Genomic DNA, 26,635 nt, shown 5'->3' with positions numbered 1-26,635 from the left:
TGTTTTGTAATCTGGTTACAATAATATTGATCTAAAAACATATGAATGTATGCCCTAAACAGTATGTATGACGAAGAAAAAACTGTTACCTTGTTATATGTGTCAGTACATTTATTTGTGATGGCTAAAAAGTTTGTATGCCAGAAGCTAATAAAATAAAATAATAATAAAAAAGAAACAAAATAGTGATCACTGAGTGAAGCCTGGCAAAGATTTTATATAGCTTAACGACTTTACACATGTTTGGTGCAAGTGTCGGCTGTTTGTAAATATTGACATTGCGTGAGAAGTGGAAAGTCATAATGAGCGAGTCAGAAGGGAAGAAAGAAGAGGCAGAAACAAAGAAAATTATCCATACGTATCCATTAGTAAGGGTGAGTTCATCGTCAGCGAGTAATTCATAAACTGTTGTAGGCGACATTCCAACTAATATTGTGCTTGAATGCTGTTCTGTAGCACTGCGATATGATTGACGAGATGAGAGGGGAAGCAATGGAACTTTGTGTAACAGCATGTGAGAAGCATGCTGCGAACAACGAAGTATGTAAGATGTTTGTAAATTATCAACACTGAGTGAGATTTGCATGAACCCTTAGTTGTCGTAGCCTTTGTGACACATCATATCTGTGCTTTGCATTTAATTTATTTTTGTTCGCGAGACATGTTTCACTTTAGTCAGTGGCACGTTTTATATTAGCTGTGTGACGTTCAGACTTTTTCACCTAATGGATCAGCCTAGTCCAGAGGAAACATTTTGTAAGATGGTAGTTTCAGTAACTGTCACTGAATATTAAATTCGATCTGACACGTTTTATTTACATGGGAGCGTTCCTTTTTGTTTGCTGTGACCCGATGAATGGCAAAACGAACTGATGAATAGCAATATACATGTGCAATTTGTCTTGTTGGTTACCTGATTTGTCACTGTAGCACTTGTGCAGCCAGTTAACATTTACCTGCATCGGTCGAGCCATCATGATTTAGGTTCTGCTACATCATTCCAGGCACAAATGAGGAAGATTCCTTCAACAAGGCCACATCTGATTGCCTGTCCTCATAAATACATACTTATATATCCTAAGTATATGCATATTTTGACCTTTTTACTTCAATTATGATGACAATTCCTATATCATTGTGAGATGATCCCTGTGTGAATGAATGAATGAATGAAATCAAATTGATGTCTCCTACGTGTCAGTGTCAGTTAGACTGTCAGCAAGAGCAGTACCGCTAGTTGCTGCTACTAATAAGGCGAGTACACCATTTGCTTGTTACATATTTTTACAAGCTTAAAACAGGAGCAACTGCAGTAATGGATAGGAACTGTGATTGTTGCATACAGATGCGAGATGAGTTGGCGACCCTTCACTCACAGCTCCAGGCTGCTTTGGCTTCCGTCACACAGCTTGAGGCTGCTGCCAAGGGGCGTCACTGTGGGGGATCGAACGCGGGGATGCCAGGGACATTGAGCACGCCACACGTATCCTCCGATTTGTCCACTGCTGTGGCCACCCCGGGTACTGCCTGCACTGAGATTGACCTCTCACCCGTGGCCGAGTGGGAAATCATTCCAAAGTCTGGCAGGCAGCAAAAAACTTTCCGAGAGGTCGATTATAGGGCCTCCCCAGTTTGTTTGACGAATAGGTTTCGAGCGTTATCTGTAGCTGACGATGTCTCTGAGCTGGATGCAGTCATCCACCCTGTTCCAGAGGAAGCTTCTTGGCCCGCAAGGTCTGGGCATTCACAGAGGGTGGGTTTGCTGGTAGTTGAGAGCTCCAATGTTCAGCGCGTAATGGGGTTCCGTAGGAACATGGCTGGCAAGGAGGGGAAGGAAGCCAGTGTGCACTCCATGTGCATTCCAGGGGGAGTCATTCCAGATGTGGAAAGGGTGCGTCTGGATGCGTACAAGGTGCAGTCAACTGCAGGTTGTGGCTCATATCGGTACCAATGACGTGTGTCGCTTTGGATCGGAGCAGATTCTGTCTGGTTTCGGGTGCCTAGCGGAAATGGTAAAGACTGCCAGTCTTGCTTCTGAGATTAAGGTGGAGCTCACCATCTGCAGCATCGTCGATAGAACCGACTGTGGTCCTTTGGTGCAGAGCCGAGTGGAGGGTCTGAATCAGAAGCTCAGGTGGTTCTGTGACCATGTAGGCTGCAGATTCCTTGACTTGTGCCATCGGGTGGTGGGTTTCTGGGTTCCGCTTAATAGGTCAGGAGTCCACTACACACAGGAGATGGGTACATGGGTAGTAGGGGCTGTGTGGAAGGGACTGGGTGGTTTTTTAGGTTAGAGGGTCTCAGGGAACCACAGAAGGGACGTTCGTCTAAAAGTGGGCAGGTAAAATATTGTAAGGTAGTTGTAGAAATGATTGGTATTGTAGTTGTAAATTGTCGTAGCCGTGTTGGAAAAGAACCAGAGCTCCAAGCCCTAATAGAAAGCACTGAAGCTCAAGTAGTGGTAGGTACACAGAGCTGGCTAAAGCTGGAAATAAGTTCAGCCGAAATTTTTTCAAACGATCTAACAGTGTTCAGAAAGGATAGATTACAATTGGTGGTGGAGTATTTATTGCTGTCAGAGGTAGTTTGCCTTGTAGCAAAATTGAAGTAGATAGTTTGTGTGAAATAGTATGGGTAGAGGTTATACCTGACAATCGGACTAAATTATTAATTGGATCGTTTCACCATTGAGTCTCATTTCAAATAAGTACCCCGCTCGTACAATTATAGTCGGTAGTGACTTCAATCTACCCTCGGTATGCTGGAAAAATTATACGTTTAAAGCTGGCGGCAGGCATAAAACGTTATCCAAAATTTTACTGAGTGCTTTCTCAGAAAATTATTTTGAACAATTAGTTCATGAGCCCACTTGAAGCGTAAATGGTTATAAAAGCATACTTGACCTTTTAGCAACAAATAATGCTGGACAAATAGTGAGCATTGTGACGAATACAGGGATTAGCGACCACAAGGCAGTTGCTGCTAGGCTGAATACCGTAACACCTACAACCATCAAAAAGAAACGCAAAGTATATCTATTTAAAAAATCTGATAAAATGCTCTTAACGCCTTTTTAAGAGACATTCTTCACTCCTTACAATCTGATCATGTAAGTGTAGAAAAGTTGTGGAATGTTTTCAGAGAGATAGTATGGGCAGCAGTTGAGAGACATATACCACAGAAATTAATAAGTGATGGCATTGATCCCCCATAGTACACAAAATGGGTCAGATCGTTGTTGCCAAATTTAAAAGAACACAAAATCCCCAAGATTAGCGAAATTTTACAGAAGTTTGAAATATATCACATACTTCAATGCGAGATCCTTTTAATAATTTCCACAACGAAATTCTGTCTCAAAATCTGGCAGAAAACCCAAAGAGATTCTGGTCATACATAAAGCACACCAATGGCAAGACACAATCAATACCTTCATTGTGCGATAACAACGGTGAAGTCACTGAGGACAGTGCTACTAAAGCAGAGTTATTAAACACAGTTTTCCGAAACTCCTTCACCAAAGACGAAGAAGTAAATATTCCTGAATTCAAATCAAGAACAACTGCCAAGATGAGAAACATAGAAGTAGATATCCTCGGAGTAACGAAGCAGCTTAAATCACTTAATAAAGGCAAGGCCTCCGGTCCAGATTGTATACTAGTCAGGCATCCTTTCAGAGTATGCTGATAAAATAGCTCCATATTTAGCAATTATATACAACCACTCACTCACAGAAATCTCCATGACTAAAGACTGGAAAATTGCTCAAGTCACACCAATACCCAAAAAGGAAAGTAGGAGCAATCTACTGAATTACAGGCCTACATCACTAACATCAATTTGCAGTAGGGTTTTCTAATGTATACTGTATTCGAACATTATGAAGTAGCTCGAAGAAAACGATTTATTGACACATAGTCAACACGGTTGCAGAAAATATCGTTCTTGTGAAACACAACTAGCTCTTTATACTCATGAAGTAATAAGTGCTGTCGACAGGGAATGTCAAATTGAGTCCATAGTTTTAGATTTCCAGAAGGTTTTTGACACCATTCCTCACAAGCGTATTCTAACCAAGCTGTGTGCCTATGGAGTATCGCCTCAGTTGTGCTACTGGATTCGTGATTTCCTGTCAGAAAGGTCACCGTTCGTAGTAATAGATGGAAAGTCATTGAGTAAAACAGAAGAAATATCCGGCATTCCCCAAGGAAGTGTTACAGGCCCTCTATTGTTCCTGATTTATATTAACGACATAGGAGACAATCTGAGTAGCCGTCTTAGATTGTTTGCAGATTATGCTGTCATTTACCACCTTGTGAAGTCATCAGATCAAAACAACTTGCAAAATGATAAGATATCTGTATGGTGCGAAAATTGGCAATTGACCCTGAATAAGGAAACGTGTGAAGTTATTCACATGAGTACTAAAAGAAATCAGCTAAATTTCGATTATGCGATAAGTCACACAAATCTGAAGGCTGTAAATTCAACTAAATACTTAGGGATTACAATTACAAATAACATAAATTGGAATGATCACATAGATAATATTGTGGGTAGAGCAAACCAAAGAGTGCGATTCATTGGCAGAACACTTAGAAGGTGCAACAGGTCTATTAAAGAGTCTGCTTAAACCACACTTGTCTGCCCTATCAGGTGGGACATGACATCGAAAAAGTACAAAGAAGGGCAGCTGATTTTGTGTTATTGCAAAATAGGGGAGATAGCGTCACAGACATGATACATGAATTGGAGTGGCAATCATAAAAACAAAGGCGTTTTTCGTTGCGACGGGATCTTCTCATGAAATTTCAGTCACCACTTTTCTCCTCTGATTGTGAATACATTTTGTTGGGACCCACCTAAATAGGGAGAAATGATCATCACGATAAAATAAGAGAAATCATGGCTTGCATGCCTCAGCGATAAAGATAGCTGTACCATAGGTGCAACCACAACCGAGCGGTATTTGTTAAGAGGCCAGACAAACATGTGGTTCCTGAAGAGTGGCACCTGCCTTTTCAGTAGTTGCAGGGGCAACAGTCTGGATGATTGACTGATCTGGCCTTGTGACAGTAACCAAAACGGCCTTGCTGTGCTAGTACTGCGAAGGGCTGAAAGCAAGGGGAAACTACAGCCGTAATTTTTCCCGAGGGCATGCAGTTTTACAGTATGGGTAAATGATGATTGCGTCCTCTTGGGTAAAATATTCCGGAGGTACAATAGTCCCCCATTCGGATCTCTGGGCGGGGACAACACAGGAGGACGTCGTTATTAAGAGTCTACAGATCGAAGCATGGATTGTCAGATCCCTTAATCAGACAGGAAGGTTAGAAAATTTAAAAAGGAAATGGATAGGTTAAAGCTAGATATCGTGGGAATTAGTGAAGTTCGGTGGCAGGTGGAACAACACTTATGGTCAGGTGAATACAGAGTTATAAATACAAAATCAAATAGGGGAAATGTAGGAGTAAGTTTAATAATAAATAAAAAAAATAGGAGTGTGGGTAAGCTACTACAAACAGCATGGTGAACGCATTATTTTAGCCAGGGTAGACACGAAGCCCACACCTACTAAGCAGTACGAGTTTATATGCCAACTAGCTCTGCTGATGATGAAGAGATTGAAGAAATGTATGATGCGATTAAAGTAATTATTCAGATGGTTAAGGGAAATGAAAATTTAATAGTCATGGGGGACTGGAACTCGATAGTAGGGAAAGGAAGAGAAGGAAAAGTAATAGGTGAATATGGACTGGGGGTAAGGAACGAAAGGGGAAGCCACCTGGTATAATTTTGTGCAGAGCATACTTGTGCTAGTTTTTTCTGCATGCCGTTTGAGGGTGGAACGGTAGAGAGACAGCTTGAAGTTGGTTCACTGAACCCTCTGCCAGGCACTAATTGTGAATAGCAGAGTAATCATGCAGATGTAGATGTATTTAACATTCAGGGCATGTGAACTGACAACAGTCACAATTGTAGTTGTGGATTACAGAAATGGTTGGAAATGGATTGGATTATTTTATTATAAGTCTATTTTTTAAGACCATGTTGGTCTAGCACGCATGGTGGGAGTGTTAGCATGAATGAATTACAGCATGATTCTCTGATATGACAATCCTATAAAGATAAGCATGTACTGTTTTGTGGCGGTGTTCGTAGCGACAAACACTTGGCTGTAGAAATGGCTTACGAAGTCACCGCCACACTTTTAATAGCGGGCCGACCGGTCCGCTGGAACAGTAAACAGAAAGATGAAACCCCAAACACTCTGATTAAATAAAAGTCGGTACTTATCTTTATTAATGAAGATACAGAAACACAGTAGTGAACTCGGTGTCTACAGAAATCTGTCTAGTTCGAGTCGGAGTGGCTAGGTCAGCGTCGGCTGACGACAAACAACAACTCTGCTGCGATGAACACACAACTCACTAGCAAGTACACAATTCGGTGGCGAGTAGACAACTGAGCGGCGAATACAGAACTGTCCTAGCGCTCGCGACTCCAGTGCTTAAGAAGCCAGAAGCCAGCGGTGGCGCGCAGACTTGCGGCGATTTCCTGTATCGCTGGCGCTGCTTATGCGGACGGCGTCCGGACTTTGATGCTGCCAACCTTTTGGCAGCGGGCTCGGTTGGCATTACTGGCTAGGATATAACATACTGAGAATAGTTGAAAAATGTAGGGCAGATATTTTGTTCAGTGTTTTTTAAATGCTGACCTTCGGCAAGACAGTGGCAAGCCATATTATCCAGAATGTTTGAACATCTTTCACAATGTGTAAAGCATAGCAATGTTTTCCTGTGCCCTCCCAGTTCACCAGCAAGACATGTGATAGGTATGTTTACATAATATATAGTCTGTCAGTGATATCCACGATTTGATACATGTTATGGCAATATCAAAAATTTCGATTTCATCCATCTGCTTGGACCCCTGATGCCATCAAGAAGGTGATTACCCCTATTTCCAGCAAATGCAATGTGGTCAACATAACATCACTAAATACACCCGTGAACAAAGATGTAAACAATGCAAAATATTTCACTCCCAAAAGAAAATGAAATAAAAGGGACAACTACAGGAAATAGGGCGTTTACAGCTGAAAAAAGCCAAATATACAACAATATGAATAATTTAATCATTCCAAAACAAACGGAACCGAAAAATAACACATCTGAAATCCTTGAGAATAAACTGAACAGGGACACACACACACACACACACACACACACACACACACACACACACACAAAAAACTGTATCACAAATTTCACTTAACCTGTATTGCTCAAACAAAAGCAGTGACACAAAGACCACACAACTAGCAGAGCTGTTACCAAAACACACTCCACGATATCTATCAGTATAAAACAATACATATGAACTTCAGTTACCAATGCAAACCACAAAATCATAAAAAAGGAACAACTCTAACAGAAATTTCGATACCCATACATCAAAGAAAATTATGAACTTAAAGAAAAACACTACGCTTCCTACAACAAGGAGTAGAAATACATAAAAACATGCTTACACCCTTAGTCAGCTGACAAATCCAGGCGCGCGCACACACACACACACACACACACACACACACACACACACACACACACACACACAAACCAAAAAACCAAGATAACCAGTACTGAAAACACCACTACATACACTCGTCCCTGGTTTAAGAAACACAGACTTTGCTCTATTTCATAAATTCTGTGCACTGCTGGCACTTAACGCATTCTGCCAAGAGGCCATATTGCTGGAGAAATTTAGTTGTAGAATCTATATTGTCATGCATAGCAGCAATCAATGAATGACTAGTAAATTTTGTTGTAGGGTCCACACACAGTACCAAACGAAACATCAAAAAAACCGTTAACAACACAATGAATTAACAATTTCGAAACCAAAAACAACTCAGTACGAATACCTAACAACATTAAAATAACTCACTGTCAAGGCTACATAAACAAGCTCCCAAAACCATCAAACACACGACTAAGTTTAATGTCTTACATCATCACTCACAAACAATTTATAAACATAAACATTTCACATTAGAGTACACCACCATTTACCTCATCATGTGCACTGCAAACAGAATCCATTTCAAAACATGCCGTGCCTCTAAGGCGTCACACGACACAGCTCGGATACACCATGGATCAAAACACAGTTACACCATGGATCAAAGCAGACAGGTGGAATCAGACCCTTTGGTTGATCCCAAAGTACTTGTAAACATAAGGAAAGTAACATTGCAGGTAACATGCTTGAGATGCGGCAAGTGACATGCATTTGCTGCTCAGAGATACGAGTTCACTTACTCCAGGCTCTGCTGGCTGCATAAAGTATACTGATCTGCATTAGGCATAGCCCATATCAATGCATGCAGGCTAGGAAAAAATCCTACCTTCATAGTCTCGGATGTTATTGAATGTAGCATATGTTAAAATGAAGGACGAAGTAAGGAACACACATTTTTTTGTTTTCTCCAAAAAAATTTCTGCTCCAAGAAACAGCTCTCCAAAGATGACACTGTGCATACCATCTTGAAGTTGTGAATTTTGGAAGAAAATGTAAAATGCTGTATCTCTGGAACAGTTCTAGATTTTTGTTGGGGTTTTTTATTTGTAAGATGATTGCTTTATGAGTACAAAGAAATCCTCCATTTGGACTTATCTGTCAAAGTTCTTTTACTATAGGGTTCTGAACTTTTTTATAATTTATGGATGCCAATCCATTTAATTTTGATTTTTTTTCTGTTGATTAGTACCATATAGTTCTACATTCCCTGAAAAGGAGAACTTCCATTTTTAGGCTGAACAGGTTTTATGTACAATTGAAATTTTTGCCATACATAAAACCTGTTTTATTACCACAATATCACATAACAGGCTCATAAAAATCAAAACCAAGTTTTGGAAGATGAGTAAGAGACTTAGTTTTCAAGCATTTTAAATGGTTCTAAAATGTATGTGATAGGTCAAAAGGCTTAAAGGTTTCAATTTATACAACCTCTGTTTTGTACTGAAATTAGCCAGTCAATGAACTAAAAATGTGTTCCACTGCTTAAGTATCTTCCTTTGATGTAGAATGATGCCTTCTGTTGAACCAATAGGAACTGGAGCACTTACAATCTTCAAAACATTGTGAACAGGAAGTGAGCACTGATGGCATTGTTGCTGTCCTTCGCCTGGAAACCTATATCCAGCAGCTGGTCCATGTGGTAGCATAGAGTTCACTACAATTTCGTTTAAATCATAACTGGTGTTTGTAATCTTTGCAATCCACTAGTCACAGTCGTACATACACACCACAAACATCCCCCTTCTCAGGTTGTGAATCTGAATATTATCCTGCTGTTTCTGAGGTGTTGGCTGAGTGAATGAAATTTCTTCTTTCTTGCACTTTAAAGTGCGTGTAATATGAGTTTGCCCTTCCTTTGAGTCCAAAAATGTGTCTTCCGAATTTCTTTCATAGGACTAGTTTGTTTGGATCGTTCTTTTTTCTGCTCACGGAATTCTTTGATTTCCTCTTTGGATGTGTAAGATTTCACGACTCTCGTAAAATCCTCAGCATTCTAAATCACAGGTGTATTTGGTCTGGAAAGATTGTTTTGTAGCAAGATACTTCAGCAGGCCGCTTACACCATCAAAAGGCTCCTTCCTGTGACCTGTGGCACTGTACACCCAGTCAGTTGGCACAAGCAACTTACTCGATTCAAAAACCTGGTAATGATTTTTAAAATGACTCGAAACACCATCAGAAATAATGATGATCTTCTCTGCCCCTGTTTGCAGTTTAAGAATTTTGCACGTTGCTAGCAAAGCATGTGCTGAGTCATGTCCTGTGTCATCACTTATAACTGCAACACTTTTGGCCTTGTTTTGAAAATATGTCACTCCTGTAAAAATTGAAACCTGGTCATTACTCCAATGATACCCTTGTACTTATTGTGGGGGAATTGCAGACCATTACTCAGCAAAATCACAATGAAGCACTAAACATAGTTCTTCAGCCTGTACACACCCTTTCAATTCTGCAATGTGTTGTTGTTACAATTTCTTCAGATGCTGGTGTGTTACTGCTTTCACTGACCATTTACCAAGTTCATCAATGAAACTATCAAAGGCAACAGTTTTCTTAATTAGTTTATTTTTCTCCCATGCCACGTATGTAATTTCTGTAGAGTTACCTGATACGTCTTCGAGGCCAAGTGTCTGTAAAGAGAGTCCCTCCCTTTCCAGGGCAGTCACCACATTCTTGAAACAAACAAGTGTCTCGCTTTATGTCGTAGACTACTAATGAGTTCACATGCCCAACCAAGGTGTCATATGTAACATGCTCCAGTATGTTCTTCAAAATTACCACACAAAATTCAAAATTCACGCATTACGCACATAAAAAGTCATTTCTAGGTGAGTGTGGAACTACCCACTAAGGTTGTAGTGCATAAAATTTTGATCTTCCAATATGTGAAGTTGTTTAGTTGCTCTTATAAATTGCAAAAGTTTCTTTAATACTGTAAGTCAGGTACCTCTTCACTTTCACAACTTTTTGACCTTCAACTGTTAAGTTGTAGTGTCTTTTTTGTTGGCACTCTAGTGAGAACAGCCCCATTTATCTTCCAGATAAAATGACTGCACTATTTGAACTTGAGCTGCTTCTACAGAATGACCATAATAGGGATCTGGTCTTCCAAAGACTCCTTTTACATGCCTCACATTTCTTGATTTGTCTGCCATGTATTTTGATACTGATGGAGCATGGTTCAAAATTGTTTTCTTTGAAACTGCCTCAAGAATAATAGTTAAAACTTGCACCTTTGCACTGTAGGACGCACAATATCAAAAACTGAATTGATATTTGTGACACATTCCTGGCAAGAGGTGCAAGAAGGGTTTGGTTCATTTTCTTCTGAAGATGGAATTTCTACTTTGAATATTGTGGTCAGTTTTGCTGTAGTGTATTCATCCATAGTTTTAGTAATTTCTCTGTGCTTTCTTGACGCATAGAGCTTATGACTCGACTTCACTGACCACGGTTTCTTAACAGGATTAACACCTACCTCTGTAGTTGACTGGTTCAGGGCATTTAATTCTTCCTCTATTGATGCAAAATCTGCATCATCTGCTCCAAGGGAGGCTTCACCTTGTTCAGATACTATCATCGTTATTATTCTGTCAAAACATTTACAACACAAAAAGTCATCACTGGAAACATCTTCACTTTGAAACATAGTCTTCAGATGAGAACACTTATTCCCAGCCTGAACAAAGTCTGTTTGTCTTATATATCACTCTTTTATGGATGTGCAAATAGATATGCACACTTCACTCACCTGTGGCCCCAGTCAGAAGACATTTCAAACAGTCCTTTTCACAAAACAGACAGCAACTGTGTCAAGTGGCAAATTCCTCATGAAAACCCAGAACTCATTGCATGGTCTCAGATTTCTTAGAAGCCTTTTCAGTAAACAAATTGGCACTGAACAACTACAATGCAGAAACCTGCAATGAACAACCACGGCAAAGAAACTGACAAGGAACTACACAAAGTGAAGAAATATCTGCAACAATGAGAGTGAAAAGAAATATCTGCAACAAAGAAAGTGATAAGAAACAACTGCAACAAAGACAATGGAAATCAACATTGTAACAAAGAAATTAGTAAGAAACAACTTCAGTGAAGACATACATTACCCTTGAAAGTTAAAAAAAGATTTCTTAAAATAAAACCTGCCCAACTTAAAAGTGGAAGCTCTCCTTTATAGAGAATATAGTACTACATGGTACTAATCAACAGAAAGAAATCTAACTTTTCTGGATTGGCATTTTTGAAATTTTTTTCTGTAAATTATAAAAAAAATTCAAAAGGTGACAGTGAAAGAACTTAGACAGATATGTCCAAACGGAGGATACCATTGCAGTCATAAAGCAATTATCTTTCAAATTAAAAAATCTAACAAAAATATAATATTGTTACAGAGATACACCATAACATCATCGAGCTGGCTGTATCTTTATGTATGAGGCGTATGAATTATGGCAACCATGATGTCTCTAGTACACCTGTGAGCATACATAAATAACACACGGAGTATTTGATTATAGCAATAGAATGAATCTAACAAGACAACCACAGGAAGTAGTGTATTTTGAGTGGGCAAAAATTGAATACAATTACACCCTTCCAAGACAAATATTAACCCAAAAATCAAGCACATGAAAACGTCAACAATCAGCACACCCAAAGGAAAAAGACAGTTAAAAATATTGCCATTATAAATTTAATTTGATCTGTACAGCTCAAACAATGATGTGTATAGCTCAAATAAACCCCACAATACCAAGAACCCACACAGAATTCCAAAACACGGTGCCACAAATTTCACTTGACCAATATCGCTCATACAAAGCTTGCAATACCAGGAAACCACACACAATTCAAAGGGGTTGGTACTGCAAATAACATTAGAGCTACATAGCTAAAATGAAGCCGATGACGCTGAGAAACAACACACACAAATCATCAAATTCATTATTCACTTACCTTATCGAGTTAAAATGAAGTCCACAGTATGATAAAACAAAACTCGCTCATGTAACTAATATAAAAAATGTAACGTAACGAATGATTACAAACCAATATCCACCTCACGTAACATCACCTGAGGTGGGAGTGCCCTGAGAGAGGGCCCCCACTAGGAAGGAGCGAGCGGGAGTGCCCTCAGAGAGGCCCCCCACTAGGAAGGAGCGAGCTGTCAGAGACGCCGATAATCATGGGGGATACTTTCGCAATGGTTTCTTCTACTTCTGTAACTTCTTCCCACAAGAGACAGCTAGATGAGTCTCTGCCACAGGAAATTCTTCCATCAGTGCCAAAGTTCCTAGTTGTTACTCAGTCCGACGACAGTCAAGACTTCTCAACAGTAAACCCTTTTATTATTCAGAAAGGTATTGATGCAATGGCAGTGCCTGTAAAGTCTTGTTCCCAGTTACAAAATGGCACCATGTTGTTAGAAACAAAGAGTGCCCTTCAGGCACAGAAATTGCTTCAAACTACACTGCTACACACCCTCCCTGTCCGGGTGGATGTGCACCATAATTTAAACTCATCATGCGGGGTGGTTATTACAAGATCACTCAACGAGTTATCAAATGAGGACATTCAAAATTCCCTGTCTGATCAGGGAGTAACAGCTGTACATGAAGCAATGAAGAGGGTTGAAAAGGAATTGGTACCGACCAACACTTTCTTCTTGACGGTTGACAGAGTTCAACTTCCATCGAACATTAAAGTGGGATATGAGATAATTTCAGTTCGGCTATACATCCCCAACCCTATGCATTGCTTTCAATGTCAGAGGTTCAATCCTACCAGCCAGTCGTGTTCCAATATGGCCAAATGTGTTACCTGTGGCAGGGATGCCCACAAGCATGATTGTCCACCTCCATCCCCTCGTTGCATCAACTGTATGGGCAACCACACTGCTTCCTCTAGAGATTGCCCTATTTTTAAAGATGAACAAATTATTCAGGAAATACAAGTGAAGGAAAAAGTGTCTACTTTTGCTGCCCGTAAGTCATTAGACAGTAGAGAGCCCACTTCGCTCCCAGCGGGTAAATAAAGCACTGTTCTCGCCTCTCCTCGACCTACTATGGAGGTAGCCATGCAGACTTGCAATCTCACCTTTAGCATCATGGTTGTCAGATCGGCCAGCCCAGAGATCGCCTGTTCAGCCTCCGCACTATCGCCCTCTCACTCTAAGGCTCAACCTGCATTGTCTCCTGCTAAATCACTGGCCACAAAATTGGACACCCGGACTTCCAAAAGAGAGCCTACTCGTGATGATTTTTCTGTACCCAGACCTCACAACCATCAACTCTTCCTTCATCTCAACGTCCAGCTTTCAAAAAGGCTTATAAGAAAAACAATTCCTTTCCTTCTCCACCATGGCGTGTCTATTCTACAGTGCCACCAAGCGGTAGCTGCCTTCGACTGTCTTCTGTGTTGGCGAGACGCACTGCTGACGGCCGATCAACCAGCCAGTCACTGGCAGCAGGAACTGCCCCAAAACAACCTATGGATCAGGATCTTCTGTCTCTGGCTGACTGTCATTCCAAGCTGTTGGCCACTAGCGCTCAGCAGTCACTGAGTTGATGGCAACTGTGGTGAGATTTTTTCTTTTTTCGTACACTCTAGCTCAATTACCCATTGGAATATCCACGGAATTCGCTCCAATCGGTATGAACTGTCAATCCCCGTATGATCCTACTCCCCAGTCATCTTCTGTCTTCAGGAAGCAAAACTACATCCCCATGATCATTTGTCTTCCCTCATTTCCAATCAGTCTGGTTTGATGTCCCATCTGTTGCTGGCATTCTGGCACATGGGGGACTTCAGATTCTTGTCCATGATACTATCCATTACCACCCAACCCAATTACACAGTTCCTTCCAAGCTGTTGCTGTATGTCTTTCCCTTTCTGGATTCACCTTGGGATTTCCGCGTCCTTGTCCGAGAAGCTTTCTATTGATTGACCTCTTCCACCAAGTGGATCTTGTTTGCCTCAACACTGGAGAACCTACAGTTTTGTCAGTCTCCACATTAACCTACTCTCATTTGGACTTTCCGCTCAGTACTGTTCGGCTAGCTCGGTACTTTGAATGGTTCGCTCTTGCTGATCCACACTCTAGTGACCATTTTCCATGTGTCCGATTACAGCCACAACTGCCATCTATGCAGCCAAGACGCTGGAAGTTTTCCCAAGCCGATTCGACACTTTTATCCTCTCTAGCAACATTTGATGACTGTCAGTTTCCTTGCATCATTGATCAGGTCACTCATGTTACGGAAGTTATTCTTACAGGGATTACAATTACAAATAACCTAAATTGGAACAATCACATTGATAGTGTTGTGGATAGAGCAAACCGAAGATTGCTATTCATTGACAGAACACTTAAAACATGCAAAAGGTCTACTTAGAGAGACTGCTTACACCATGCATGTCTGCCCTATTCTGGAGTACTGCTATGTGGTGTGGGATCCGCAGCAGGTGGGACTGACAGATGACTTCAAAAAGTTAGAAGGGCAGCTCGTTTTGTATTATCATGAAGTAGGGGAGGTAGTGCCACAAACACGATACTTGAATTGGAGTGGTAATCATTAAAACCAAGGCGTTTTTTGTTGTGACGGCATCTTCTCACGAAATTTCAATCACCAGTTTTCTCCTCCAATTGCAAAAACATTCTGTTGGCACCCTACTACATAGGGATAAATGGTCGTCATGATAAAATATGAGATATCAGGGCTCGCACAGAAAAATTTAAGTGCTTGTTTTTCCCGCTTGCCGTTCTGGAACCCTCTGCCAGGCACTTTATTGTGAATAGCAGAGTAATCACGTAGATGTAGAGGCTGGTGGCTGGAGTCCTGAAACCCTTTAACAACTGCCCAATGTGGTTTTCAAAAGCATCGTTCCGCAGTTGACCATCCTGTTGGTCTCTTCAATTTTTTTCTCAGGAAACGCCAAATGGTAGCTATATTTTTTGAACTGGAGAGGGCATATGATACCTATTGGAGGACAGGCATCCTCCGCACGCTGTTCTCTTGGGGCTTTCGAGGTCACTACCTCTTTTCATCCACGAAAAGAGGTAGTCCAGAGCGCACATTTAAGATGTGGTTGAACACTACTCTACCCATACTTTCTCCCAAGAAAACAGGGTGACCCAGGGCTCTGTGCTGAGTGTTGTACTGTTTGCCATTGCCATAAATCCAATTATGGATTGTCACCTTCCTGATGTCTCAGGCTCCTTGTTGGTTGATGATTTTGCCATCTACTACAGCTCTCAACGGACCAGTCTTCTTGAATGACGTCTTCAAGGATGTCTCGATCACCTCCACTCATGGAGCATTGAAACCGGCTTCCAATTTTCTCCCAGTAAGACCACCTGTAAATTTTTGTGTTGTATGGCGTTTTATCCGTTTTCCCTACATCTAGGCCCTGTTGACCTTCCGTTTGCAGATATTGCCAAATTCTTAGGACTTATGTTTGACAGGAAACTGTGCTGATCTTCCCGTGTTTCATATATTTCGGCTCGCTGTCTGCAGTCTCTCAGCACCCTCCGTATTCTGAGTGGTCCCTCCTCCACCTATATCGTGCCTTATTGTGCTCAAAATTGGACTATGGAAGCATAGTTTACTCGTCTGCACGGCCACCTATTCTTTGGTGTCTAGATTCTGTCCACCACCATGGATTACTTTTGGCATCTCAAGCTTTTAACACTAGCCCCATGGAGAGCCTTTTTGCTGAGACTGCTGAACCTCCACTGTCCATTCGGGGAGCTGCTCTTCTGAGTTGTTACGCTAGTCATCTGTCTTCCATGCCTGCTCATCTGACCCATGCCCTTTTTTTCGATGCCTCCTCGGATGTAGGGTATGCAGGCAGCCCTTCCTCTCTACCACCACCAGGAGTCTGCTTCCGTCAACTGCTGCTTTCACTTTCCTTCCAATTTCCTAAAACTTTCTTGACAAATGGGGGTACGACACCACCTAGGCTTTGCCCCTGACCTGCCTTCTCTGTGATCATTGTAAGATTCCCAAGGATAGTACCTCCCTATAACTCATCATCAGGCATTTGCTTCTCTGTGTGCACAAATGGAGGATGCCACATTTATTTACACTGACAGCTCCAAGACCACATTTGGTGTCAGGAGTGCCTATGTTATTGACGACGTCCCTATTAGTTTTTGGCTTCCTTACCAGTATTCTGTTTTTACTGCAGAGCTTTACGCTGTTCTCCAGGCTGTCCAATACGGCCATCACCATCAGTGGATACAGCATATTATGTGCTCGGATTCACTCAGCACTCTTCTCACCGTCCACGCTCTTTATCCCGTCCACCCTCTGATCCACCGGATTCAAGACTGCCATCACATGCTCCACTTTGGGGGCATCTCTGTGGCATTCCTCTGGATCCCAAGACATGTTGGTATATGCGGGAACGAGGCAGCCAATATAGCTGCAAAGGCTGCTGTCTCTCATCCTTGGCCTTCGGTTCGCATGGTTCCCTTTACCGATTTACAGAGCATTTTATGTTGTCGTGTTACTCTTTTTTTTATGGCACACACATTGGTATGCACTTCAGGATAATAAATTACAGGACATAAAACCTCTTCCTCGTGCTTGGACCTCTTCCTCCCGGCCTCGTCGTTGGGATGAGGTACTTTTAATTTGGCTCCAGATTGGGCACTGTCTTTTTAGCCATCTACAACTTTTAAGTGGTGATCCTCCCCCACTTTGTCCTCACTGCTTTCAAGCATGGATGGTGAGACACCTTTTACTTCAGTGCCCCCATTTTAATCCGCTATGTGCCTGTTTACAGCTGTCGCCTGATACATCTTCCTTTTTAGCAGATTATACGCACTCATCCGATTGCTTCCTTGAGTTTATAAGTGTTAGTGAGATGATATCAGTCATTTGAAGCTCTTTTCAGGGTAAACAACCCCCCTTCCCTCGCACTTTTCTAAGGTTTACTTCTGTTTTTAGTTTCCCTCCTTGAGTTTTGTTCCCAGTGCTGCTGATTTACATTCCTGTTTTTACCCTTCGCTAAGCCACAGAATGGGCCCCTATGACCATAGCGGTTGTGCTCCCTAAAACCATAAGTACTTGCCAATCAAAGCCACCTTCGCATAAATCTAGGCTGGCCAATCACACACACACACACACACACACACACACACACACACACACACACACACACACACACACCAGCACACATACCCACTCGCACACCCAGCTTAAAAAACAAAATAAAATCCTTAATACCACCCATACCTCCCATACCCAAAACCTCCAAAATACAAATCTCCTCTCTAATACCCTTACTAAACACAATATCAAAACCAAACTATAACTAGCAAAAATAACATTTGTACCTTAAATAACAAAAAGAAAGAAAGAAAGAAAAAAGAAACTCCACACACAAACCTAAATTACTCCTAACTGTTTCTCCCTCAAAACTACCCAACCTTCCATACCAAACTGACTACACCCTCTCCTCTCCACCAACATCCAAAAATCTGTTCAACTAACAACCTTAGGACTATACAGTTGCCCTGCAGCCCACAATAAACAATGAAATGGACAAAAATTGTCCAGAAGATTCTTCCACCAAAGGTACTTATCTAAATAGGACTGCAAGGTGGAAGAGGGCCTCTTCCTCCTCGTCGTTGTTGTGGTCTTCAGTCCTGAGACTGGTTTGATCCAGCTCTCCATGCTACTCTATCCTGTGCAAGCTTATTCATCTCCCGGTACTTACTGCAACCCACATCCTTCTGAATCTGCTTAGTGTATTCATCTCTTGGTCTCCCTCTACGATTTTTACCCTCCACACTGCACTCCAATGCTAAATTTGTGATCCCCTGATGCCTCAGAACATGTCCTACCAACCGATACGTTCTTCTAGTCAAGTTGTGCCACAAACTCCTCTTCTCCCCAATTCTATTCAATACCTCCTCATTAGTTATGTGATCTACCCATCTAATCTTCAGCATCCTTCTGTAGCATCACATTTCGAAAGCTTCTATTCTATTCTTGTCCAAACTATTTATCGTCCATGTTTCACTTCCATACATCACTACATTCCATACAAATACTTTCAGAAATGACTTCCTAACACTTAAATCAATACTCGATGTTAACAAATTTCTCTTCTTCAGAAACGCTTTCCTTGCCATTGCCAGTCTACATTTTATATCTTCTCTACTTTGACCATCATCAGTTATTTTGCTCCCCAAATAGCAAAACTCCTTTACTAATTTAAGTGTCTCATTTCCTAATCTAATTCCCTCAGCATCACCTGATTTAATTAGACTACATTCCATTATCCTCGTTTTGCTTTTGTTGATGTTCATCTTATCTCCTCCTTTTAAGACACTGTCCATTCCGTTCAACTGCTCTTCCAAGTCCCTTGCTGTCTCTGACAGAATTACAATGTCATCGGCGAACCTCAAAGTTTTTATTTATTCCTCATGGATTTTAATGCTTACTCCGAACTTTTCTTTTGTTTCCTTTACTGCTTGCTCAATATACAGATTGAATAACATCGGGGAGAGGCTACAACCCTGTCTCACTCCCTTCCAAACCACTGCTTCCCTTCCGTGCCCCTCGACTCTTATAACTGCCACCTGGTTTCTGTACAAATTGTAAATAGCCTTTCGCTCCCTGTATTTTACCCTGCCACCTTTAGAATTTGAAAGAGAGTATTCCAGTCAACATTGTCAAAAGCTTTCTCCAAGTCTACAAATGCTACGTACGTTTGCCTTTCCTTAATCTTTCTTCTAAGATAAGTCGTAAGGTCAGTATTGCCTCACGTGTTCCAACATTTCTACGGAATCCGAACTGATCTTCTCCGAGGTCGGCTTCTACCAGTTTTTCCATTCTTCTGTAAAGAATTTGCGTTAGTATTTTGCAGCTGTGACTTATTAAACTGATAGTTCGGTAATTTTCGCATCTGTCAACACCTGCTTTCTTTGGGATTGGAATTATATTCTTCTTGAAGTCTGAGGGTATTTCACCTGTCTCATACATCTTGCTCACCAGATGGTAGAGTTTTGTCAGGACTGGCTCTCCGAAGGCCGTCAGTAGTTCTAATGGAATGTTGTCTACTCCCTGGGCCTTGTTTTGACTCAGGTCTTTCAGTGCTCTGTCAAACTCTTCACACAGTATCATATCTCCCATTTCATCTTCATCTACATCCTCTTCCATTTCTATAATATTGTCCTCAAGTACATCGCCCTTGTGTAGACCCTCTATATACCGCTTCCACCTTTCTGCTTTCCCTTCTTTGCTTAAAACTGGGTTTCCATCTGAGGTCTTGATATTCATACAAGTGGTTCTCTTTTCTCCAAAGGTATCTTTAATTTTCCTGTAGGCAGTATCTATCTTGCCCCTAGTGAGATAAGCCTCTACATCCTTTCATTTGTCCTCTAGCCATCCCTGCTTAGCCATTTTGCACTTCCTGTCGATCTCATTTTTGAGACGTTTGTATTCCTTTTTGCCTGTTTCATTTACTGCATTTTTATATTTTCTCCTTTCATCAATTAAATTCAATATTTCTTCTGTCACCCAAGGATTTCTACTAGCCGTCGTCTTTTTACCTACTTGATCGTCTGCTGCCTTCTCTACTTCATCCCCCAGAGCTACCCATTCTTCTTCTACTGTATTTCTTTCCCCCATCCCTGTCAATTGTTCCCTTATGCTCTCCCTGAAACTCTGTACAACCTCTGGTTCTTTCAGTTTATCCAGGTCCCATCTCCTTAAATTCCCACCTTTTTGCAGTTTCTTCAGTTTTAATCTACAGTTCATAACCAATAGATTGTGGTCAGAGTCCACGTCTGCCCCTGGAAATGTCTTACAATTTGAAACCTGGTTCCTAAATCTCTCTCTTACCATTATATAATCTATCTGATACCTACTAGTATCTCCAGGATTCTTCCATATATACAACCTTCTTTTGTGATTCTTGAACCAAGTGTTAGCTATGATTAAGTTATGCTCTGTGCAAAATTCTACCAGATGGCTTCCTCTTTCATTTCTTAACCCCAATCCGTATTCACCTACTATGTTTCCTTCTCTCCCTTTTCCTACTCTCGAATTCCAGTCACCCATGACTATTAAATTTTCGTCTCCCTTCACTACCTGAATAATTTCTTTTATCTCATCATACATTTCATCAATTTCTTCATCCTCTGCAGAGCTAGTTGGCATATAAACTTGTACTATTGTAGTAGGCATTGGCTTCGTGTCTATCTTAGCCACAATAATGCGTTCACTATGCTGTTTGTAGTAGCTTACCTGCACTCCTATTTTTTTTATTCCTTATTGAACCTACTCCTGCATTACCTCTATTTGATTTTGTATTTATAACCCTGTATTCACCTGCCCAAAAGTCTTGTTCCTCCTGCCACCGAACTTCACTAATTCCCACTATATCTAACTCACTGTCATGGATTTAATGGCTCCCCAGTACCCTCTGTTTGTACAAAACTTTAAACTCAGTTTAATGATGATTAACAGCCCCCACTCCCACTAACCCACATGAGGACCACCTCTCTCCAACTTTATTGTTCCAAACTGTGACTAAAACTTTGGCTAAAAAACCCTGGGCCCTGTCAACATCGCCCATTACTTCATAATTCCAAGCAAACTTTCCTGCAAAACAAAAACTGATCTAAAACAGTACACATGCTAATGCCCATCTCATGAGCTCACAACTCAATTGATACCCAGTAGCAAAAATAATACATTGTTAAATAAATCTCACAAATGGCCAACATACAAGTCTTAAACTGGGAACCCTTCCAGATGGACTGCCACATATTATCCTGGTGACAATACCACATGTACTGGTCCCTGGTCAGAGATGCAGCAGCTTTGTTCAACGTCATCCACTCACGACACACGACACCTCATGTATTCCACAGTGAGTCCAAACAACTGTAGGAACGTGGTTGTAGACACACATCTTCACCCATAGCCTTGTGCAAGGACACACTCATAAATTTTTTTGTCATGTTCATGACTGATTAAAAAAAGTGATTATTCATTTTCTCACAGCGTATTTCTTGCTTAAACAGTCCATGGATGTACTGCTGGTCCATAGTATCCAACGGGCACAATATTTTGGCGATCAGACATGTCGTCATCATCAGGTGTGCTAATGAACTGAGCTCCTGAGGTCTGGGCGGCCATCTTAAATCCCCTTCCCCTGCGAGGCGTTCTCTCCGCGGACCGCGCCTGTGGCCATGAGTCAGCAGTCGGTGAGACGCTGGTGTCGGCGTCTGTGGTGGTGTCGGTGTAATTGCCTCGTCCGCTCTGGTCTTCTGTTCATTTTCTTTGCTGAGTTTCTTTTTAATTAGACTCAATGCTGGTTCCCATGCCTTGCTGAGTTTATAGCCACAATCTTGGTTGATGAGTCCATCCCTGGTACAAATTTCGATAGCCTCTCTAACGGCACTGTCCCAGTATTTAGATGTCTGTGCCAAGACCCTGGTATATTAGTACTCCATTTCATGATTTTCAGACAAACATTGTCTGCAACCACCAATTTGTTGGGGTACCTAATTCGAGTGTGCCTCTGATGTTCTCGACAATGATCTTTGATGGTGTGCACTGTCTGTCCAAGTAAGTCTTCCCACAATGACATGGAATCTGGTGTATGCTGGCATTCCGCAAACCGAGATTGTCTTTGACACTTCCCAATAATGCTCGCGTTTTATTGGGTGGGCAAAAGACAGTTCCTACTCAATATTTCCTCAATATTTGTCCTATTTTCCCTGGTAGTGCACCCGTATATGGTATATAGGCAGTGGCTCTCTCTTCCTCCGTGACTTCGTCTGTCTCCACACGCTGTACTGTATAGGTGGGGCGGATTGCGCATCTGATCTGCCATTCCAAGTACCCGTTTTTCCGGAATACAGTTTTGAGGTGTTCCAGCTCATGAGGCAGGCTCTGTGCGTCAGAGATGGAGCGCGGCCTGTGCTCCAGTGTTCGTAGCACCCCATTACTCTGCGAATGGGTGGTGGCAGCTATCCGCAAGCAAATACTGGTTGGTGTGCGTTTTCTTCCTGTATACCCCGTGGCCCGGGGTGCCATCCGCTCTTCGTTTGACCATAATGTCAAGGAATGGTAATCTTCCTTCTGCTTCGGTCTCCATAGTGAATTTGATGTTCCGATGTATGGAGTTCAGGTGTGTAAGGAAGTCTAGGAGCTTGTCCCTTCCATGGGGCCAGATCACGAACGTGTCATCCACATAACAGAGAAAAGTAGTAGGTTTCCATTTGGAAGACACCAAAGCTTCCTCCTCGAAATACTCCATATAGAAATTCGTGACCACAGACGGGAGTGGGCTCCCCATTGTGACTCCTTCTGTTTATTCATAGCATTCTCCATTAAAGAGAAAATATGTGGAGGTCAGAACGTGCCTGAAAAGGTCGGTCATCTTCTTGTCAAATTTCTGTGCAGTAAGCTCATCTGACTCTCAAAGAGGCACCCCTGGTGGATAATGAAACAATGTCAAAACTCACCAGGATATCTGAGTCCTTCAGCTTGAAGTTGTTGAGACATTTTACAAAATCCACAGAATTACAAATGTGATGAGATCATTTACCTACATAAGGGCTTAGTAATTCTGCTCGGTATTTGGCCAGCAAATATGTAAGTGCCCTAATGTTGCTGACAGTTGGGCATAAGGGCACCCTTTCTTTGTGGACTTTAGGGAGTCCATAAAGTCTTGGCGTTACAGATCCTTGAGGTGCCAATTTCTTGGCGACACTCACTGGTAAATCCGTGTTCTTGAGAAGAGCCCTGGTCTTGTTCTCCACCTTCTTTGTGGGGTCTGTGTTGATCTTCCTGTAAGATTCATCATTCAGGAGACTCTGCATCTTCTCAATGTAGTCCATATGGGAAAGAACAATTGTAGGATTGCCTTTGTCGGCCAGTAAGAAAACAATCTCAGGGCTCTGTCTCAGGTCTCGAATGGCAGCCCTCCCACTGCTGATAATATTTTACTTGATTGGTTTAGTTCTCATCAGAACACAGCAGGTTTCCCAGCGTACTTCTTCAGCTGCTTCAGGTGGTAGTTGCGCAGCAACCTGTTCAACTGCCTTGACAATGTCCGCTATGGCGTGAAGCTTGGTGTGGGAGCAAAATTAAGTCCCTTTCTCTTTAATGGAGAATACTATGAACAAACAGAAGGAGTCACAATGGGGAGCCCACTCTTGCCTGTGGTTGCGAATTTCTATGTGGAGTACTTTGAGGAGGAAGCTTTGGCATCATCCAAATGGAAACCTACTTGTTTTCTCCATTATGTGGATGACACGTTCGTGATCTGGGCCCATGGAAGGAACAAGCTCCTAGACTTTCTTACACACCTGAACTCCTTACATCCGAACATCAAATCCGCTATGGAGACCAAAGCAGAAGCAAGATTACCATTCCTTGATGTGATGGTCAAAGGAAGAGAGGATGGCACCCTGAGCCACAGGGTATACAGGAAAAAAAATGCACACCAACCTGTATCTGCATGCAGATAGCTGCCACCACCCATTTGCAGAGGAATGGGGTGCTAAAAACACTGGAGCAGAGGGTGAGCACAATCTCTGATGCAAAGAGTCTGCCCCATGGGCTGGAACACCTCAAAACTGTATTCCGGAAAAACGGGTACTTGGAATATTCCACCCCACGTCTACAGTACAGCATGTGGAGACAGATGAAGTCACGGAGGAAGAGATAGCCACTGACTATATATCGTATACAGGGAAAATAGGACAAATATTGAGGAAATACGAAGTAGGAACCATCTTTCGCCCACCCAATAAAACATGAGCATTATTGGGAAGTGTCAAAGACGATCTCGGTTCGCGGAAGGCCGGCGTATACCAGATTCCGTGTCAGTGTGGGTAGACTTACATTGGACAGACAGTGTGCACCATCAATGCCGAGAACATCAGAGGCAAACTCGACTTAGGTTGCCCAACATGTCGGTGGTTGCAGAGCACTGTTTGTCTGAAAATCACGAAATGGACTACCAACATACCAGGATCTTGGCACAGATATCTAAATACCGAGACAGTAGTGTTAGAGAGGCTATCGAAATTCATACTAGGGATGGACCCATCAACCAAGATTGCTGCTGTAACCTCAGCAAGGAATGGGAACCAGCATTGAGCCTAATTAAAAAGGCACTCAGCAAAGAAAATGAATGGGCGACCAGAGCAGACAAGGCAATAACACCGACACCACCACAGACGTCAATGCCAGCATCTCAGCGACTGCTGAAACACGGCGCGGGCGCGGACCGCGGAGAGAACGCCTCACAGGGGAGGGGACTTAAGATGGTCGCCCGCCCTCAGAAGCTCAGTTTGTCAGCGCACCTGATGATGACAACATGTCTGATCACCAAAATATTGTGCCCGTTGGACAGTATGGACCGGCAGTACAACCATGGACTGTTTGAGAAATATAAAAAAGGTAAATAATATTAATGCTCCAGCCACAAGAAACACACAGTGCTAATAGTTCCAAATGCAAGTACACATCCATTAGCCATAATTTGCAAAATAAAAGTAACTCACTAGCAAACAAGCACACTCTCTCCCAATAACAACCTGACACATGCAACTCACATTAAAAACTCACTAGCATATCTGACAAATAGTTTTGAAACATAAACATCTAACAGTAGAGTGTGCCACCAAATACTACAACCCACCACATACAGACATGACCTGATTCAAGTACGTTGCATCATCATGATGTAACGCAACACAGTTATGTCACTGGTCAAAGCAAATGGGTGGTATGGCAACTTTTGGTTGATTCATTACTGCATTTGGGTGTCAAGATGGCTTGTTTCAAAACACTGTATTATATTTTACTGCTCAAAAGAGAAATTAATGTTTTAAACTGGTAATATTAAACTCATTGTTATTGAACTAGTGTGTGTTGTATCTCTGTTTGTATGTCTGTAAAGTACAATATTCCGTGCGCCATCGACGACCCCCACAGTGTACGTAATTTCGTACACATAGACAAGTTACTCTCGTGGTGGAGAAGCAGCTGCTGCCTCAGACGTTTTGCCTGTAAAATTCTTGTAATGTAAGAGAAGGAAAACTTTTATAGGATCTTCTCAAATTGGAACACTGCCTTTCGCATTTGGTCATTCCCCCCCTGCGGGTTCGGGGGTTAGAATAGGCCCGCGGTATTCCTGCCTGTCATAAGAGGCAACTAAAAAGAGTCTCCAACGTTTCGGCCTTATGTGATGGTCCCCTCTCGGGTTTGACCTCCATCTTTCTAACTTTATCCGAAGAGCGAGCCAATTGGGGAAGGGCGCCTTACATGGTGCACTGTTTCCGTCGTGCAATTAGACCTTTAGCCGGATTTCTCGTCGTTGCAATGGTTTTCGATCTCTTGGGCGAGGATACGTCCCTGAGTGCGATTACCACGCTGCACTCTGCAGTGTTTCTTTTAACTGCGACGACGACCTTGGACATTTTTGCACCTAAGATCCAGCACAGTAGCCAGTCCGTTGTGGTGGGGCCGCCATGTACCCTCTTGGTTGTAGCCCCCTGACAACACAGGGATCGCTCTACTGATGCCTGCGCTGTTAACTCCCCACGTATGCCAAGGAGCAGATGCCTATCCTCCTGGGGTATCGGGACTCCCGGCAACGGCCATCCTGCCAGGTGGCCTTTGCTGTGGCTGGGTGGCGCCCGTGGGGAGGGCCCTTGGTCGGAGTAGGTGGCATCAGGGCGGATGACCCGCAATGAAGCGTGGTACATCGTCTCTCGCTGGCGGCCAGCCGCCAGCAGTCTCTAAGCGTTCTTGGGCTCAATTTAATGCTCAGAAGTGCGATCCGAAAACGTTCCCCTCCCTGGCCACGCCGTAGGAAGAGCGTAAGTCTCAGGATGGAGGTAACAGTTATTCGCCCCAATTCTTAGTTTGCACGAGAGCTGATGGGGAGTCTTTTCTCTCCACAAAGCCTCAGTTCTTCGTCGAGCATTTAGAGGACAAGTTTGGGGAGGTGGAGGGCTTGTCTAAAATGCGCTCTGGGTCAGTACTGACACAA

General features: G+C 42.4%; 1 protein-coding gene across 3 annotated transcripts in view; it reads left to right on the top strand.

The window, feature by feature from the left end:
* Positions 1-232: 232 nt before the first annotated feature.
* LOC124798328 (dynein axonemal light chain 4-like) overlaps positions 233-26,635 on the top strand; it is a 47,404-nt gene continuing 21,001 nt past the window's right edge. For 2 of the 3 annotated variants that reach the window (XR_007016937.1, XM_047261681.1), the window contains exons 1-2: positions 233-374; positions 457-540. Coding sequence is in view for 1 of the 3 variants with exons in the window: in XM_047261681.1 (XP_047117637.1) it covers positions 303-374; positions 457-540 (156 nt within the window). In the remaining 2 variants the exon portion in view is untranslated. The remainder of the gene's footprint in view (positions 375-456; positions 541-26,635) is intronic. The other variant, XR_007016936.1, reaches the window with a different exon arrangement.

The sequence above is a fragment of the Schistocerca piceifrons genome, chromosome 1, assembly GCF_021461385.2.
Source record: "Schistocerca piceifrons isolate TAMUIC-IGC-003096 chromosome 1, iqSchPice1.1, whole genome shotgun sequence".
NCBI classification, from domain to species: domain Eukaryota; kingdom Metazoa; phylum Arthropoda; class Insecta; order Orthoptera; family Acrididae; genus Schistocerca; species Schistocerca piceifrons.
The sequence above is the reverse complement of the archived record's forward strand: the minus strand, read 5'-3'. Positions and strand labels throughout refer to the sequence as shown.